This window comes from Xiphophorus maculatus, chromosome 21, assembly GCF_002775205.1.
Source record: "Xiphophorus maculatus strain JP 163 A chromosome 21, X_maculatus-5.0-male, whole genome shotgun sequence".
Classification (NCBI taxonomy): Eukaryota; Metazoa; Chordata; class Actinopteri; order Cyprinodontiformes; family Poeciliidae; genus Xiphophorus; species Xiphophorus maculatus.
The window spans coordinates 9,562,258-9,581,193 of NC_036463.1; the positions used below are offsets into that span (position 1 = coordinate 9,562,258).

The 18,936-nt window shown below is 37.3% G+C and overlaps 1 protein-coding gene across 3 annotated transcripts; it reads right to left on the minus strand.

Annotated features, from left to right (window-relative positions):
• Nucleotides 1–7,764: 7,764 nt before the first annotated feature.
• Nucleotides 7,765–14,586, minus strand: LOC102231305 (phospholipid scramblase 1-like). 3 transcript variants are annotated; one of them, XM_023325901.1, is made up of 7 exons: nt 14,516–14,586; nt 13,783–13,872; nt 13,178–13,220; nt 12,880–13,100; nt 11,708–11,869; nt 11,166–11,327; nt 7,765–9,680 (listed from the first exon to the last, which is right to left on the minus strand). In XM_023325901.1, the coding sequence occupies exons 2-7, from the start codon at nt 13,849–13,851 to the stop codon at nt 9,651–9,653; spliced, it is 687 nt and encodes a 228-aa protein (XP_023181669.1). In that variant the 5' UTR covers nt 13,852–13,872; nt 14,516–14,586; the 3' UTR covers nt 7,765–9,650. The 3 variants fall into 3 exon arrangements, with proteins under 3 accessions (XP_023181669.1, XP_023181670.1, XP_005797867.2); XM_023325902.1 differs by lacking the exon at nt 14,516–14,586 and adding an exon at nt 14,206–14,466; XM_005797810.2 differs by lacking the exon at nt 14,516–14,586 and having other exon boundaries at nt 13,783–14,189.
• Between the last annotated feature and the right edge of the window lie 4,350 nt (nt 14,587–18,936).

Below are 18,936 nucleotides of genomic sequence, written 5' to 3' on the forward strand. Positions count from 1 at the left end.
TCCAGATTTACAAGGAGTGAGTTTTTTTATGAAGAGGATTTTGTTTTCCATTGAAGTCATAATATATATGGGCTTTAGAATAGAGTTGCCACCTTAAGCTCTAACATAATTTTTTGGCAGTGAGTGGCAGTGCTGATGACTTCCAGCATATGTAATGACATCATGGGTTTCTGAATCCGAATGCAGAGTGAGTAGAAATTCAAGCTTTTATGTGAAGTAAATTACACACTTCCAGTGAGGCCCTGATAAACCTTGGAAATGCAGAGTTGTGCCAGAAAACCAACATAGGAAGCTTGAATAGGACGTCAGCCATTCTTCTTAGCATGCAGCTCACGCTAGAGTGAGTCTGGAGCAGGCATGTTTATGGAAATTGGTATGTCATGAGAAAATTACCACTTTGACGCTTGCTGTCTGTCTCCTGTATTGTAACACATCAGAAAAAGGTCAGTCTCCCCACTGTGAAACTCAAACACAAAGTAACAACAACAGATTACCCCTCGTCTTGGTTGTTGCTTAAAGGTGTCAGTTCTAAATTTGCATTCAAAGGTGATCTTCAACAGCTCAAGACAAATACATGACATAAATACATTCATTTGTTTGTTCAGTGGCTTGTGAGGGACTGTCTGAAACGTGAAAATAATAGGATATGGGGGGGCAGAAACGGTGACGCATTTTTGCAGAATGATATATTGTGTTGCTTCATTTCATTGGCTTATTTCGTTTCAAACCTGCCAACGATTTTGAAATTAATTACATTTATTAGTTTGAGGAAACCATTACATGTGTTAATATCCTTTGAGCGTATTATTGTTCCATCAATGTCATGTTCTGAGAAGTCAAATACCCACAGTGTATTGAAAAAGTATCCATGCTCCTTATTTTCTTTCCACACTTTGAAATATTTAGATGACAAATTTCATTGCGTTTTGTTGAGTTTTATGAGACAGACCAATACAAATTAAGCCATTTTCGAGAGGGATAAAAAAGATATGTAGTTTTCACAATTTGTATAATCTGCATTTGTGTTCAGACTCTTTTACTTTAATATCTTTAAATAAAATCAAGGCACCCAAAAGACTGCAAAAATCACCTAACAGAGCACCCTCGTGTGTAGTTTATTCTCACTATAAAATCAGCTGATTTTATAAGTGTCTCTTTTTTGAAGTGTCTCGTTAAATGCTCAGAGTATTGCAGAACTCAAAACATTTTGGTTGGACACGGCTGCCCATTTAAAATGACAGTAGTAGGGAACGAAGATAGCATTTTTAAAAAACCTCCTGGAGGTCCACTGTACCTATGAAGGAGCTGCAAAAATCCACTGGGTAGGTGACCAATCCATGAATTTTGCTGAGAGAAGTCTTGAAAATAGAGTTTGGACCAGCAGTAGAAAAAAAAAAAACTGCTGAAAGAAAGCCACAGGAAGTCTCATTTGTAATTTGATACAATTTAGGGCATGTGACCATGATTTAATTTATTCTGAGGTAAATGCTTTGTGAAACAAACACTGCACATAATCCAGGATACACCATAACCACCTTAAAACATTGAGGTGGCAGCATCATGCTGTGGGGTGCTTTAGTTAATCACTTTTTTTTTTCAAAACTTTGTAGGAATAAAATAAAATAGGAAATACCCTAATGGTGATATTCCGCCTATTCAGAAGTTTCTCACCAACCTCCAACTCAAAATACAAATTGACTACACAGCACACTACTGTAGTTTAGATATTTATTTAAAGTAATACAGTATTACAGCATTTTTTACCATGTGATTAGGTGGTACTTTGTGTTGGTCTAACCAATTAATATCCCTATAAATCACATTAAGGTTTACATTGGTAATAAAACAATGCAAAACCTCAAAACATTTTACAAGACAATGTGTTTGTACAACTCTACCATTCTGAGTTAGTACTTGCATACATATAGTAAACTGTAGGTAGGTGGTGGCAGTGAGACTGTCGACAATTTTAAATGTGGAGTAGAGGAGGTGTGGGCGAGAAAATGACATTTAATTGCTCAAAAATTGTAAAACACCTCAGTAAAGAAGTGGATGTGGTTAGTTGGAGGAGGACAGAGTAAAAGGCTTGGAGCCTGTGTGGACAACAAGGCAAAGCTGCAAATAATTATCTCCACTCTGCCCAGGTATCAGTAGATGCTGCAATGACCCTCAAGCAATAAACATTTTAGCCAAAAAAACCCCCAAAAAACACATGGAATTTTTTCATGTCACATTGGACAGTGTCAGCTTTTCTATTTTGTTTTATTAATTATTGTATCAACTCACAATTCTGCAGACTTCCCTGATGACGAGCATTAATGATGCCGTTTCTTGACAGCAGTGATGTATCCTCTGTTTTGGTGCTGTTGTGGAGACAGTGGGTTTGCAAGCACTGTATAATTAGACTACACTTAGAAAGTAGACTGCGAAAAGGGTGCTGAAGAACAAGCAAAAAATGTCTTCAAGTGAACGTAGCCATGTTAACATTTCGTTTTAACTTATTTTGTTTTCTTCAATAGCTACAAAACTGTTAGGTTATTTAGAAAGTTGTTCATCGGCTACACAAGACAGCAAATTTCTTTCAGAAGTAGTTGAGAAAAACCTTGGATTTCAACCTACTTTCTACACCACTTTCAACTTCTTTTAGTGGTAAATCTGGATGGTTTTGTAATCATGCTGGTGAGTCACATAACCTAGAAACTCAGCCCCCTAAACCTTTTCTCAGGAACCCACAATTGCTCTGTGATTGTTAAAGAATGGGTTGTATTTTTATCCCAAACTCTTTGATCACTTCACAGAAAGTTTAATTATAATCCAGATTGGTGGAAAGCATATTGGTCATTTACTTTAGTCAGCTCATCCTCCTAAAAAAAAAGTAATCTCTGTGCCATGCCCTGTTTAGTTAAGACTCTTCTGGTCACACTTATGGGAATGCAAAGCATCTATTGACCTGGGGTGTGGTGGAGGGGTGGACTATAAAGGACCTCTTAAGAGGATTTGCTATATTTGCTATTGGTTTGTTTAATAAAAGACTCAAGAACTTTACCCAGTGATTTTTTTTTTACATTTTTGTACTCATGCAAAACTTGTCTGTAAGAGGTTTTGATTATTTCACTTCAAACTTTATCTAGGATTTAAAAAAAAAATGTGAGCAACAGTTGAAGATATTTGCACATCTTATACCTCAATTAATTTTACATTTGGCAAATTGAGGTACTTGGACAGTGTTCTCAGAATTACACATAATGAGTTCTTTAGGCAGTTTCATTAGAATATCCTTATATGGCAACCAGATGTTAAAACCACAAAGCTTGTGAAAATAAAAAAAATAAATAAACCTTCCTATAAATCTTTCCTTAGAGTACACTCTGATTGCCATAAGGGACAGTCACACACTACTAATTAGCTTTTTTAGTTAAGTTTGGAGACAACAAAAACAATGCTTTGATTCCAATCATTGAAGACAGTCCTGCCAGTAAATGTGACACATCATATATTTATATATCCAGCTGGTCATGGGGAGAAGTTTGGGCATAGGGCAGCTTGAACATTGTTTACAGGGAAAACAAAAGATATTTTAATTTGGTTACTATGTCCCTCACATTGTTAGAGAACTATGTTATGTAGATTTATGTTAAACCTGTTTGATTATGGGGTGGCACGGGATTCAGAGGTAAAGAGGCTATTAATCTTTGACGCAGTCGTGCATAGTTTCTTTGCTGCATATCTTCCACTCTCTGCCCTTTTCCTGTCTAATTACTGCAATTAAGGGTCACTAGTACAAACAGTTCTTTAAAAGCCCTTTCTTGTTATTTACTTTTACGTTCTCATTTTTGTTTTGATAGAAAGATTGTTGTTCCCTCCGCAAGTCAGGTATTCAGTAGTCAAACCTTTTTCTGACGGAGAACTAAGGTCACAGATTTAAAGGAGCTAACACACCTCTCAGCTGTTTCATACTCAGTATTACACACAGAACATCGTGGCCTGAATGCAGAAACAGAACAAACAGACAAGCAAAGATAAAACCCTGAGTTTTTCAAACGTACCCTCGTCTCCATGACTACACTTTAAGATGTTGTTCATAAACATCTATAACAGGACTGAGAACAAGAGCCATCCCATTGAACTGAGCTTGTTCAATGGGAACAAGCTCAGTTTTGTGATAAGAGCTCTTGCTTTAGTTGTTCAAGAACTGGATAAGCCATAAAGCATACAGATCCACAAAGCAAAATGAGGTCCATAAAACCACATTTCTTACACTTCAGTAACTTTACGACGGTGGACAAAAGCCACAGATCTTCTAAATCTGAATCTCAACTAATGGTCAAAAACTTTTTTTTTTTTTTTTTTTTTTCAAACACTGTAATATGTTTCCAAGGAGGTTGAGAAGTGTGACCTCTTGATATCTGGAACATGCTTTCTGGTCTGTGGTTTGCCAAAGACCTGCTGTCAACTAGACCCATTAGATAAGGATCATGGCTGAAAGAATAAGGTTTCGGACACAAGTTGCAGAAATAAACTTCTACTGTTGGGTGGCTGGGCTCAACCTTACAGATACTATGAGGAACTCCATCATCATAGAGACGTTTGAAGTAGAAAAGCTGCTGTTCTGCAGATTTTCAAGGCATGTCCCACTTGGAGGAGATTAAGTAAACTCAGAACTCGATGGAGGGACCCTCTTTTGGTCTGGCAACACTACGGGTGAGTGTTGCTGGGAACAGACATTTCTGGTTTCTTTCCTGAACCTGGTGCACCAGCATCACAGTTTTGGATAAACAGAAAAAAAGATTTGGCTGAAATTTTTGTTTAGTCTTTCAGCAAGTCACTTTTGTCCATGTACCTAAAAACAGGATCTGAAATGTACTTACCATACCTTGACCAGGCATATTCATAACATGGTTACTGTGTTAGTGTAGCAAAGAAGAACCCCTGTTTAAAAAGCCTTGGCATCTAAAAACTCAACACCATGTGCTATCTATAGGCAATCTAGCAGTTTTTAAAGCTTAAAAGTAAACAGCTTTAATTTGACCCTAATTGTCTAATTAGGGTTATAAGAAGAGATCCAACTTAAAAGGATGATAGGGCTGTTTATTGCAAATTAAGGGTGAAAGTAGTTGCCCAGGAAGCACAGGATCTGCCATGCTCGGTCGCCATCACCCTCAAATGATAGAGAAGGTTAACTAAACAATAACTTTACACAAACAGAACAAGATGACAATGTGTTTTTTTTATATAAAGAGAAATGTGATTAAAGTTCTTTCTTTTATTATTTAAAAAGTGATTGAGCTTTTAAAATAATATAGATTTCCTTTATATTCAGTGCTAACTTTAAATTATTATTAATGTATCAGACTCTGTGATCTATGTTTATCGTTTTATTGAATGGAAAGATTATGTTTTAATGTGGGAGGCTGCTTTAGCCAGAGGAATTGTAAACAGGCAAAACTTGTTTCCATTCATTTCCTTCCGTGTCACGGAGTGCAAATAATGTGGCAAGAAAAATCTTAGGTTCCAATTTTTTTCTTCTTTTAACTGGCTTTGTAAAATGACGTGGCCAAACATTTTCCAAATTTCGCCACTAATTAGCTGATCAGTTGTGATCGTCTCCTGGATATTCCACTTATATAGGACTTCTGAGATTCAGGCTCCGACATGGAGAAGAAAAAACATCAGAACCAAAAGAAAACTTGCACAATCAGTTGGAATGAGGACTAATCGCCCTGTCAAGATTTGGTTGCGATAAATGCTGCTACACTTGACTTAGAGTGTGTAATCCTAGATTCCTGTAAGACTGTTTGTCTTCTTTCCATTTAACTTAAGAGGCAAGCATTACTTTCATCAGATGTTTCTGCACACTATTAAATTTTCTTCTGAATGTTAATTTTCATAAGTTTGAAGATTATTCTACAATATTTGTTGTGTTTTTTTTTCTTTGATAGTTTTTCTTCACTGGATATTTTTTGATTTTCTTCAACTGGGACTTAAACTTGAAGCAGTAGTGTGTTTTTAGATTTTTAAGTTCATTTGTTTTTAGTGTTTTGAGCCTTGTGTGTGTGTTTTATGATTGAGCTCTCCATAATGATTATGGAGAGCTCTCTTCAGGGTTGACTGGCTGCCTAGGACATACAAACCCAGAGGCAGAACCTAAGTCCCATCCTCTGCTTCCATCAACAGGCATCCTGCCACACTTAAAGAAATGCTTTTGAATCTATGTTTATTGGATGTGGCTTTGGTTGAGTTAGGAGTTGCCATTAATTCTGTTTGTCCATTTTTGGTTTTAGTGTTTGGATAGGCAGGGAAGCAACAATCAAATGTTTTACTCTTAGATGTTTCCACCTCTTTTTTTGTCAGTGCTTTTTGGAATTTTTAGTTCCACCACTAAGACTAGTCTAGACTGTCTAAATTATGTATCCTTTGGGCCACTTTAATTTATGAGCCAAGTTTTACTGAAATCTGACTTCTTTTCAAACCTGTCAAAAATCCAGATGGCTTTTAAACTGGCTTGTTAATTATTAGCCTGTAGCTTTGCAGCCATCGTCCCACATCATGATGCTGTCATGACCTTGTTTGACTGTGGACATGGGTGAGTGAAATAGTGCAACCCACTTAGCCAATACAGTATGCTTGACTTATGAAGAGCTTAACTTTAGCTCCTCTTTTATACTTGATTTGTCTTTCTCATTCCAGAGTAAAGTAAATAATTATGTGACAATTACAGATTTTGTCTTTAACCTACTAGGTGGGTTGTTTCCTTAGGCTGTGCTTGCACAGCTGTGGATTCAGCCATGTGTTTGCCCCCCTATGTTTGAAACACAAATAGCTCAAATTCCAGTGAGTGCCTTTGTGAACACCCCGACAGAGTCACCCCATTACAGAGCACAATGCATTCCACAGAGCTCCCAGTGCATGCTAAGTTGCAGAAATGATTAAATTAATTTTTTTGAATGACTTGTCACAGGATGAAATGGCTCCACTGGCTCAGATCTGTATATGTTTATGAACCTCAGTTTGCATTAAAAAAATAAATCATAGCATTTAAAATTATATTTAAGGTCCATATTCTTAAAAGTAAGACAATCCAGATATGTTTAATGAACAGGGACTGCTTGGTTAAAAACTAAATGTTTTTTTTTCCCAATACAATGGGAATCTGTCAGGGGTGTAAACAGGGTGTAACAAATAGTCGCTGGCTGGTCCATCTGGCAAATCCTATTCAGTCAAACAGAACGAATCAAAAATGTCTCAACTGCTGTTTGTTTAAATTGCTTGACTCCCATATAGAGAGAATACAGAGACTTTACACTTTATGAGAAGCCAAGCTTTGACATGTGTCCATAAGAACACGTTAAAGCTTTGGTCAAAACAGGGTGTTCCACTTGACATCTTCTCACTTGCACCAGCTAAAATGTGTTTATTTCCCACAGATTGAGATCTCTCAAGCAGCAAATCACTGTGTCGTTGACATCTATGTATTCCTGTGATTGCTAAATCTAATTCACACCAAATGTTGACTATTACTCAACCTCTCATTTTGTAGTACAATATTCAGTTTAATCAAGAAATGAATGTTTTCCAGCAGTGAATCAGAGATGTTTTCTTTCTGGGGGCAAGGGGAGTTTTCTGGTTGTCATTAGATATGCAGCCAAACCCTTTCAGAGAGAAATGAACACGTAGAGACAGATTTTCTTTTCCCATTCTTCCTTGCGTTACAGCTCAAAATAGGAAATTAAGGGAGATGCATAGTGAGGGCTACCAAACCAGATATCAGAGAGGGTGTATGTTTATTTTTGAGACTGGAAATACAGTGCCATAAACAGCTTCCAGAAAGTCTTCAATAAAGTAAAACTGTAAAATTGAACAAGTTGCAGTTGAACAATTTTGCAAATTTTATTGAGGTGGTTTTACAGACTATTTGCGCAATTTAAGCCAAGCTCAGTTTCAATACATTGCAAGGACTAGACATTTTATTAATTCACAGTATTAGTGCAAAGGTAGAATACAGGCTTTATCTGTTTAAAAGTTACACTGCGTCACATTCTGTCCCAAACCAATGGTTACGCACAAACAAAATGCATCTGAGCATCTCAAACTTGTACTGTGCTGTAAAATGATCAGGTCAGTGGAAATGATATTTTACCAGGTTTACCTTGGTAATCTGTATGCCATTAAATTAGAAAAAGACAACCAACTCAAGATCTAGTCATAAAGTCTCAAAATCAATAATGGAAATAGATCTGGTGAATTAAATCCACTTATGGTAATTCTACAAGTAAGTGTCGGCTCACTGAAGGCAAGAGTAAAACACTGTTGACAGAGGACATCTTAGGTTTACACAGGTATAATCCATTTCTCTAACTGGCAGTATTCTTTACAAAAATAAAAGTCTACAGAATTTTAGGACTTAAATATGACAAAATGGCTTAAGATGGGTCTTTTTTTCAAAGTTTGCAAATTGATTGGGATTGTAAAAAAAAAAAAAAGCCAAAACAAAAAAAATTATAAAACGCTTAAACAGGACTATAAAAATACTGGCATTATTAAGAACATAATCCATGTCTTCCTTGTTACATTTTCACTTGATCCAAGAGCAAGTAGCTGCCAGTGGCTTTAATAGAACCTATTGGCTTTGTATGCTTTCAAATATTTAAACTGCAAAACTATCACAATGGAACTGCAAGAACATGGACACACAGATCATGCCGTGCATGCTCCACAGAATGGAAACAAAAATAAATAAATAAATAAATCACCTTGATGTATGTAGAATTAAATGCAGGTGTGTAATTTTCAAAATCAGCAGTAATCAGAACTACAGTACAACAGCATGCATTTCAACCTGAGTTTGTCCAAAAATACAGATTAGTGTGGAAAAATAACAAATAGATAACCAACTTCTATTAGTGAGTTTTAAAATTGTTCATTTGGAAAAATGAACCACTACTAAGTAATTATCTAGCTCCCTCTCCTGGTCACTGCTGACATGTCATAAGAAGCTACAGTTCATCCCTAAAAAAATAAAATATCCACTGTGTAAATAATATTATAGATGCTGCAAAACCTTAAAACATTACAGTATATGTATCACTTAACACACACTCAAAGCTTGTTTGCTTTTCACAATTCCAAACTTCTACATTACATGGATCCTTTACCACACCACCTAAAATTGGCAACAAGTGTGTTAAATATCTGAATGGACAAAATTCTATTAGCATACTTTTTCAAAGTGTATAACAGAACATGGCTGTTTTTCCTTTTCTAAATCTTAAACCAGTGTCTTCTTACTGTAAACAAATATTTCATAGTAGTTATTAAAACTCTTGGGCTCAATATGTAACCAGTAACCGTTATGTAAATACACCCTATAAATAAACACAGCAACATCCATACAATCACTGCTATTCAAAAAAATTAAAAATAATAACAGAATCCACACAGTCACAGAAACATGACAAACAAACCTGAGCAGCTGAAGCAAAAACAAGCCTTCTACATTTCATTGTTCATGCAATGTTAGAACTTTTGGGCTCATTTTTGTATTCTATTTATTGAAGGTTGTTTGATCGATCTGTATTTTGGGACTGATCATCATGGCTTGTGGCCTTGTTCCACCAAGAATGTGATGTAGAAATCCTGCTTGGCTCCTAGTCTCAGTTGGTAGTCTCAAAAAACATGAAATCCTGTTGTTAACGAGAACAAGAAGGAAGTGTTAATGAAGCCAAAACTAAAACTGGTATTCATGTAACACTTATTGGGTGGAAATGTATCATAAAACGGCTTGGAATACATTTACTGAATGGAAATCGACAGTTAGTCAATAAATCATATTTTACCTTTATTTTATTGTATATGCAGCTCATTATTATTAGTTTGATCCAGGTGCTGACTCAACTTTTAAGTCTGGTCCACAAAACACAGTTGCAGTGAAGAATTTGGGGAGGTCACTCCAAAAGATTAATAGTAACCAGCTTTATCTATTCAAAAGTCAATTTCAATGCGAGTTTGGGATAGTGATACTAAACTGTATCCAATGCTTAACTCTAGATCTTGATTTTATGTAAAACTAAAAACATTAAACCAGAGTATAACGTGACCATGTAATGAAAAACTAAAGGCCTAAAATAAAGCCCTCAATCCAAAGTCAACACCTTCAAGCTCATCTGAACTTTGCAGGTGCCAAAAGGGAAACCAATGCCTTATTTTTATGGATAGATGAGACAATAACTGACAAGATATGTTTGGAAGAGTGAGAGGTGAGATTTTCCAACCAATAAACATTGTTTCAAAGGTCAGTCAGACTGTTGGTAGCATTATGCTGTTAGGTTCTTTTGCTGCAATCAGTGCTGGCACAAAATTGAAGGAATTATGAGTAAGAAGGACTTCATCTCTATCCCTCTCTATATGAATTGAAGCACACACCAAATCTGCCTTTAGAGTGGATAAAATAGAATAATAGTGAGCTTTCGGAAAGCCAAGCCCTACTGGAAATTTGCAAACTACCCTCAACAGTAAAGTCCATGTTAGAAAAGTAGCCGAAATATCCCTCCGATTCTGCCTCGTTACACCTTTAGACAACCAAAATTACAAGATTGCATTTTTTAAAGCCAGAATTATGCTAGCAGCTTGCTGAAGACTAAAGAAAGCCTGTGGTCAACTTGCCTCAGGATATTTACTTAAATACTTAAGTGAGCGTATGTAAACAATTGACCCTGTGTGGGGAAGAAAACAATCTCTAAATTCAACCCTGTGTAAGAAAAATAATCAAATAAATCATCAAACCCCCAAATTAAAATGGCATTCCTGGTCTTTGTAGGTCAATGTAAACATTTCATTCAAACTGTACCTCAAACAGTCTTGGATTTAATGTCACTGAGTTCGTTTTAGGTCATAAATAATACTAAATGTAGCCTCAGTGGTAATCTAATTAGAAGCTCCATGAAGATCCTGACTACCAGCAACAAGTTACATTCCCAATGAGAGCAGGGTCAAACGAGGCTATGGTGTCTCCAGCAGCCGCACTTATAGAGATTCTTGCTTGCAAATTACAACGTGAGAATCCCCAAACTGCATCCTTTACAAGATCTTGACATTACAGGTCATCATCACATTTCAGGCTGATTTACTGCTATAAGTACATATGAAAAATGTTTTTATGCTGCACTTACAATGAGAAAACATGCGCCGATCATTACAGCTTTCATCCTCACATCCAGATCCATGGGAAACTGGATGCCGAAGTTGTCAGCGTCTGTGAATGCCTCCCGTAGCAGTCCTGTCCACTGTTTGCTGATTTTTCCAATCTTGCTGACTTCGTCCATTGTCAAAATCTGCGATAAAAAGCATCCAGGACATAGAAAAGGAGTATGTTGAATTAGGATAAGGATCAGTGAGCAGTTTATATTTATGTATTTCGTTACTCATGGCCAAAGGAATGTCTTTATTTCTGTAAAGTCTTCAAAGACCTGAGGGAGAAATCATGGCCATAAAACATGTTTCATTTTCCCCATTCTCAGGGTCTTGTAAAACGTCTACATCACTGACCCCGATCCCCCTTCACGGCTCAGTCTAATAAAACTATGCGAACCACAGGACAAAAGCCAGATTGTACTGAAATGTGAGTGTGTCCTGTTCCTCACTGCAAACTCCCTGACATTTGTTAAAGGGAAAAGCTGTTAGACTGTTATGACATTTAAATAAAGAGCCCCACCTCGAAGTCAACATCAGGAAGGCAGCTCCAGCCACAGAAGGGCCCATGGATCTTCAGTACAGGTTCATTGTGTTCATTTGCTACAATAAATTTAGGAGACAATGGATGCCACTGCTGTATCACGTAGCCCACTGTGTTACCGGGCGGAGCCTGCACCTCCAGCTGTAAGAGGCAGAGAAATGTGACTGGTATTTACACACCCTAAACCACCACGGTTTCAAAATACATGCAAAACAGAATCAACAAATATTGTGTCATGCATAAGGATCATTAACCTTGAACGTTTTGACCTGATGCCACAAAAGTAAACCTATTTGATTAGAATTTTATTTAAGAGTTCTTAAATAAAATTTATTTACGCAGGTTGTCGTCCTGCTTGAAGATAAACTTACTCCTGAGTCTCAAGTCTTTTACAGCCACTTTTTGCTTTGTGTTTAGCTGCATCCATCTTCCCATCAACTCTGACCAGCTTTCCTGTCCAAGCTGAAGAACAACATCCCCACACCATGGTGCTGGCACCACTGCTTTACCATGGAATGGTGAGATTAGGATGTTGTGTGGCTATAGATATCTTACCACACATAGTGTTTTGCAAGGTCAGAATGTTTGTTTTTGGCCTCATCTGACCTAAGCACCTACTTCCACATGTTTAATGTGTCCTGTTGAGAAGATTTTGCTGGCTTTACCTTCAGAACTGTATTTTTTGTCACTTGTCAATAAAGGCCAAATTTGTACAGGTGAAAAATTATGATTTGTCCTATCATAAGATTTTCCCATCTGAGTTATGGCTCTCTGCAGCGATCACTGGCCTCTTCCCTGTTTTAAAGCTCTCCATACTCAACCTGTGCATTGAACCGGACAAACAAACCTTGGTAGGTTTGGGTGGCATTTTATTTAGGGACATAGAAGTAAAATGTCCTTTGAAACTTTCATCATTTTATTATTATCATTTTTTTTTTTAAAGCATGCATAATTTTTCTTCTACTCCACATTAGCCTGCTACTTTCTATGGGTCTGCCACATAAAGTCCTAACAAAATTAATGTAATAATGAAAGTAACGTGCCAAGTATAAAAAATGGGGCTGAATACTTGTGAAAAGAAGTGTAAATAACATCTGAATGCTCCCATTTGATTTCTAAGATCCAATTCGTGACCAGGTGATTGAACTCACTTCTTGTAAACAGCATGGGAAGAAGCAAGACATGCACTTCAGCGGCCTGGTGACGCTGATGATCTCCTGGCCAAAGTTGTCAAGGACATGGATGTTAAAGGGCCGCAGGGGGCCGCAGCACTGCCGGCTCAGACAGTCATTCTCCTCGACGGCGTAGAACACATTCTGACCCATGGAGTTTCGCACCTCATACTTGTTATTGCTTTCAAAACCGACTAGGGCTGTGTGAATTGAAGCATACAACATTAGCTGTTGTTGCGGCAAAAGAAAAGGAAAATACTCATGCTATATACTGTACCTTCAACAACCTCAACCTTCTGTTTGATGAGGAGCTGATCCACCTGGAAAACCACATATAAGTATTTCTTTTTTTTTTTTATGCAACCAATAAAAATAGAAACAAAGAAGGGAGGTTGTTGGGAGGTGTTTTAGACATTATGTGACAGGGTTAACAAGGCTTGGACAAATGAGACAATGCATGAAGTGATACCAAAGGTGTATGGTGACAGATCATGTGACACACAGGTGTAGTTCATTTCATCAAGCATGCAACTTCTGAAGGTCACTGGTTGCACCAGAAACGTTTTAGGTGCATGTATTCAAAGTTTAAATCTATGCATGTATTCACCCTTTTAGCAAGAGGGATGAATACGTGCATATTTTTAAGTTATTGTTATTATTACATAAAGATATTTCTTTATTTCACTTCACCAACTTAGAGTATTTTGTGCAGATGTATTATCTAGAAATTAGATTAAATAAAGACATTTAAATACATGTTGTATTGTAACAAAAATAAACAAAAATGCCAAGAGGGGTGATTACTTGCGCAAGGCACTGTGAACATACTTTTAACTTTTTCAGTGCGTATCAAGGTGCACTTTAAGGGGAACATGCTCTTACAGTTGTCAGGTACTCTAATCCTGGGGGACACCCTGGTATTCCTGGGCTGGGCACCGCGTACATGTTCATGTCTTCAGAATGCCGGGAGACCTGTTGATGTGCAAGAAACTGTTTAAAACAGCAAACTGGCGCCATCTTGTGATAATTTAGGTCACAGTCATAAACAAATGCTGAACCATCGCAGTTGAGGAAATTCAGACAGTGTCTTTGCTTCTTTAAAAAAAGAAAAAGAAAACAAAGTTAATATCTTTAAATATAAAAAAAGAAATGAGGGCGTGTGTTTTCCCTCAAGTCATCGGTGTCGCCCGGGGGATCTCAGTGCTACAGGGGTCTACGTGCTGGTGGGCGACACAGACATTCCTGGTTATATCTGGAAGTGAAAAGCTTCCAGATATAACTCGGCGGCGTGGGAAATCCTCTTACTTGCTTTAGTTTACACGCGAACAACAGACTTAAACGCGAACCCCCACAATAGGCACGCCAGCCGTGTCCCTCCTTTGTGGAGGTTGCATCAATGGAGATCGCGGCGACGGGTCGTGTTATGCATGGTTTACTCCTAACGTCTCGTCAGTTGGAGAGAATCGAGCGCACACCGACGTCTCATCTGCCCACCTCCTCATTGAAACACTCGCGCAAAGCTTTCCGTAAGACTACTTTTCCCACGCGTGTCGCCCACAGCTTGAAACTCCACATTAAAACCGAGAAATAAAACGCGAGAAAAATAAATACTCACCGATGTTTGACGTGCTACTTCCAATAATAACGGGTCACTCAGAATGGAAGCAAAGCTGTGGAATAAACCTCTAATCTGATTGGACGACGTCACAGCACTTCCTACTCTCCTGCGCCAATGGGAATATAGCACAGTAGATCTAAGCGAACAGAAGCAAATAGAAGCGACTAGAGCGGAAATAAATAGAGCACACGAAGGTGTTGAAAGCTGGGAGTTTTAATGCAGGAAATCCTTAAATAATAATAACAACAACATACATCTATCAAGTGTTTCATTTGTTTTTCTACCTTATTATCAACTCAGAGATAAAGTTTGAGTCAACAATAGAGACTAAGAATGTATCGTTTGGCCACTGTTGGAGTCAAAGTTGATTCCTAATGTATATGACTATATTTACATAAACACAACTAAATTTCAGCATAGTGAGAGAGCATTTTTTTATATATATTTGTTTGTTGTAACAAAACATGACATTTTAAAACCGATAAAATTAATAAAAGTAAAAATAAGTGTGGTAGATCAGAGAGTGTAGGGAGGGGCAAGATCATCTAAAGATTTAAGAACAAATAAAGAAGTTTGAAAATGAACTTTAAAATGGACAGGCAAGCATTGCAGAGAGGATAAAATCGGAGGGACATGCACTCTTCTTTGTATTCCAGTTAAAACATGTGCAGCAGTATGAACTGAAAGGATTGTAAAGATGATTTAATAAATCCAAGGTACAAGTACTGGTAATTACAGCACAAACCAGTCCATTTGTTACAAAGGCATGGATTACTACTTTTAATTCATCTTTCGACAAGATAGTTTTTTTAAAGCATTCATTTATTAAATTTGTCAAAGTGAAAAATTTAGAAGCAGATTTCTGGTTAGTGGGATAAGCGTTCAGCAGTAGGTGTGTTTGCCATATCTGAGGGTTCCATAGCTTACTCCAAATTTTGAAGGATGTTTACAGTGTCAGGAGGAGCTTATGCTGAAATTTGTCAACCTAAAAGTCAAGTTCTTCCATGAGTTACTCCCGTGCAATGGCCATCTGGTCATTTGCATGCTGAAGAAAACCATTCACTGTGTCCTTACAAATCAGAATTCCAGATTTTTGGTGTGGATTTATTTATTGTGTTACTTAACTTAATGAAGAATAATAAAGAACGATGACCCCTGACCTTTCTCTCAGTGTTTTAATATTACAGTCTACATAATAAATTTGGTGTCTTCTATGTGATTATATAGAGCAGGGGTGTCAAACTCAATTTCACCAAGGGCCACTTCAGCATATTGGCCACCCTCAAAGGGCCACATTGACGATATAAATCAGGAATGCCCAAGTGCAGTCCTCCAGACTGCAACTTTTAGATGTGTCCCTGCTAAAACATACCCCAGACAAAAAGTTGACTTCCCTCATTAGCAGCAACTCAGTTCTGTAGAGGCCTATGCATGAGTCAATGATCCAGGTGTGTTGGAGAAGGAACGCACCTAAAGTTGTAGAGTGATAGGTCTGGAAAACTAGACTTGGGCAATCCTAGCATAAATGTATGAAAATACAATGTTAAAAATAAATTAAACAACACCTCATATTGTTAAATAAGTGATTTTATGTATTCAAGTTTTAAATATTACATTTGAGTTTGCATGGATGTAAAATTACTGCTCTGTTTAAAAATATGCTCAGTATTTTTAAACTGCTCAGCTAAACTTCGCTCTTTAGCTTGTTAGCTTGTCGATGTTTCAGTTTTATTCGCTGGGAAAATTAATCTTTGTCTGCTTTAAAGATAAGCAGACAAAGAATAAAAACAAGTTTTGATATTAACTCTCAACTTCATTCACAAAACTTTTTCGTTATTTATTACACAACGAACATGTATTTCACATAAGAACAAAACAATGAGGTGATGCTGCCTGTCCTTGAACACAAAGCTGATCCTCTTCACCCTGTCACCAACTCACACACATCCTCATTGTGTTCTGTAAATAAACACAACACAAGCAAAATCAATAAACTATATGCATATTCCAGTATACTAAGTTTTGGTTTTACATTCATTCTATTTAAATTTAGTTTGTTCGTGCTCACCAATGTTTTCTGGCCGGATGTCTGGCACCGTTTTCCCCTGGTCAGTTCGTCCATGTCTGGTTTTAGTTCTTGTGCTGAGGAAATCCGCAAAACGGCGTGTAGGTTTTCGTCAGTAATGCGCGATCTGGTCTTGGTCTTGTTTAAATTCATTATTGAAAACATCTGTTCGCACAGATAGGTGCTTCCAAACATGGACAAAACAAGAGCTGCATGGAGTCGAAGCTGTGGCATCAAATCAGGGGGCAGGAGACGGTAAAAGTCCTCGATTGAAACATCACGGGACTTCGCTCTTTAGCTTGTTAGCTTGTCGATGTTTCAGTTTTATTCGCTGGGAAAATTAATAATCAGCTTGAGGTGGCTCTGCTGCACTCTAGTGGCGAGAAGCCGTAATGTTGGCTGGTAACAATCGGGAAGGCATTATGGGAGATGTAGTTTGTAGTCAATTCGTGCTCAAACCCTATTTTAAGTCAATCAATGGGGCTGTAAAACGGTGGTGGGGAGAGGGCCACATAAAATGACGTAGCGGGCCACATGTGGCCCTCGGGCCTTGAGTTTGACACATGTGATATAGAGGCCTCTAAGCCTTTAAATAATATTTTTGAGCAAAAAAAATCATCATATAAAGATGTAGATGGCTCTTAATGATGGATTAATTTTGATGTGGTAAACGTTTAATATCTTAATCTCCTGCAGGGATCTGAACACAGTCCTACTTACAATAAATCACCCAGACAAGGGTGTACAGAAAATGGATGGATGGATGGATTCTGTCTGCAGTTATAGTGTTTTCCTGAGGTTGAGATGGGAGCAGTAGTGGAGAAGCGGAACCTTTATTTGGGGGGCGTTGCTTCCGGGTTGGTTTTAGGGCGGACTCCCTGTTAGCCTCAGACGCATATGTGAATGCTAAAAGCAGGACTTCCGTCGTGATTGTTGAATTTTATTTCATTATTCTTAATGTTAGTACACAGTGAAAACACACGAAAACTACTCTGTAAGATGTTTACCTCTTATTTTATCAGGAAATAACACCGCGTTGCGGTTCCTGTGCACCAGTAGACTTTAGATTGGCAGAATGTCAGCCCGTCCTGGGGAAGTCCAGCTGGTTTAGGTGATTAGAAGACCATACTCCTGTTTTTAGTAGTTTTTTTCTAGGTTTGTTTGAATAATATTCAGTGCAAGTTGCTTGTTGACTTATAAAGTAGTTCAGATCATGAGTAAAGCCCAGCCAAAGTTAAAGGTAGAGAAACTATTCTTTCTTCATGAAGTGTGGGAATTCAGAAGTTAAAGTTGAAACAATGCCATGTTACATTTAATATTTTTTGTAAGTCATGTTATTCTGTTTTGGATCATTATTAAGTTAAAATCAGTGTACATTTTGATATTCATACCAGCTAATATACATCTAAATGCAGTAAAACTAAAAACAGTTGCTTTATCCTGTTTAATACACTGTAGCCTACTTTGGTTGTTCTCATCCAAGTGATGGGATAGTAAAGTGAAAAAGGTAATGTATGAAGTTACTTGTTAATAGTCAGAAAAGTTAATGAGGTTTATAAAACAAAGGTAATTTAGATTATCAATATTGTACACTGTAAAAAGGTTGTTGGTTAACAAATGAAACAGACAATCTGAAAATCAGCGGTTCTGTCATCATTACTGAATCTTATTTTATTATTCTTTAGATTGTGATTGGCCAGTTGAATGGATTCTAACAGCCTTTATTGCTCACACCTGATATGCGTTTGTTGTGGATGATGAGATGCTACAGAGAGCTGAGAGGACATGGTGTACTGGTAAAAAATAGAAGTATTTGGAACCTGAGTGAAGTTGGCCCCCCCACCTTCTTCAAATTAGACAAAATTGGTGTCAATCAACTCGGCTACGTTTGTGCTGGTTTGTGCAGCAAAAATTTTCGTTTGTGCCGCTATCATTTTAAAGATATTAAGAGGGCTGGTTGACCTTTGATGACCTCTAAAAACATTTCTATATCTTTAAAATGATAGCGGCACAAACGAAAATTTTTGCTGCACAAACCAGCACAAACGTAGCCGAGTTGATTGACACCAATTTTGTCTAATTTGAAGAAGGTGGGGGGGCCAACTTCACTCAGGTGTATTACGAAAATGTAGGTGGTCATAATCAAAATTGTCATCACAATTTTCCACAATGGCATTGCATTTACAAATGTTCTTTAAATGCAATACCACTGTATTATATGGTATTGCATTTAAAGCTAATAAGTTGCTTGCGAAGTTCACTGATAATACATTTCAAGCTTGCAATGTTGCATATTGATTTATTAAAAGCATAAAGTAAGTTGTTTGATTGCACTAGAGTAGGAGAGTTGAAT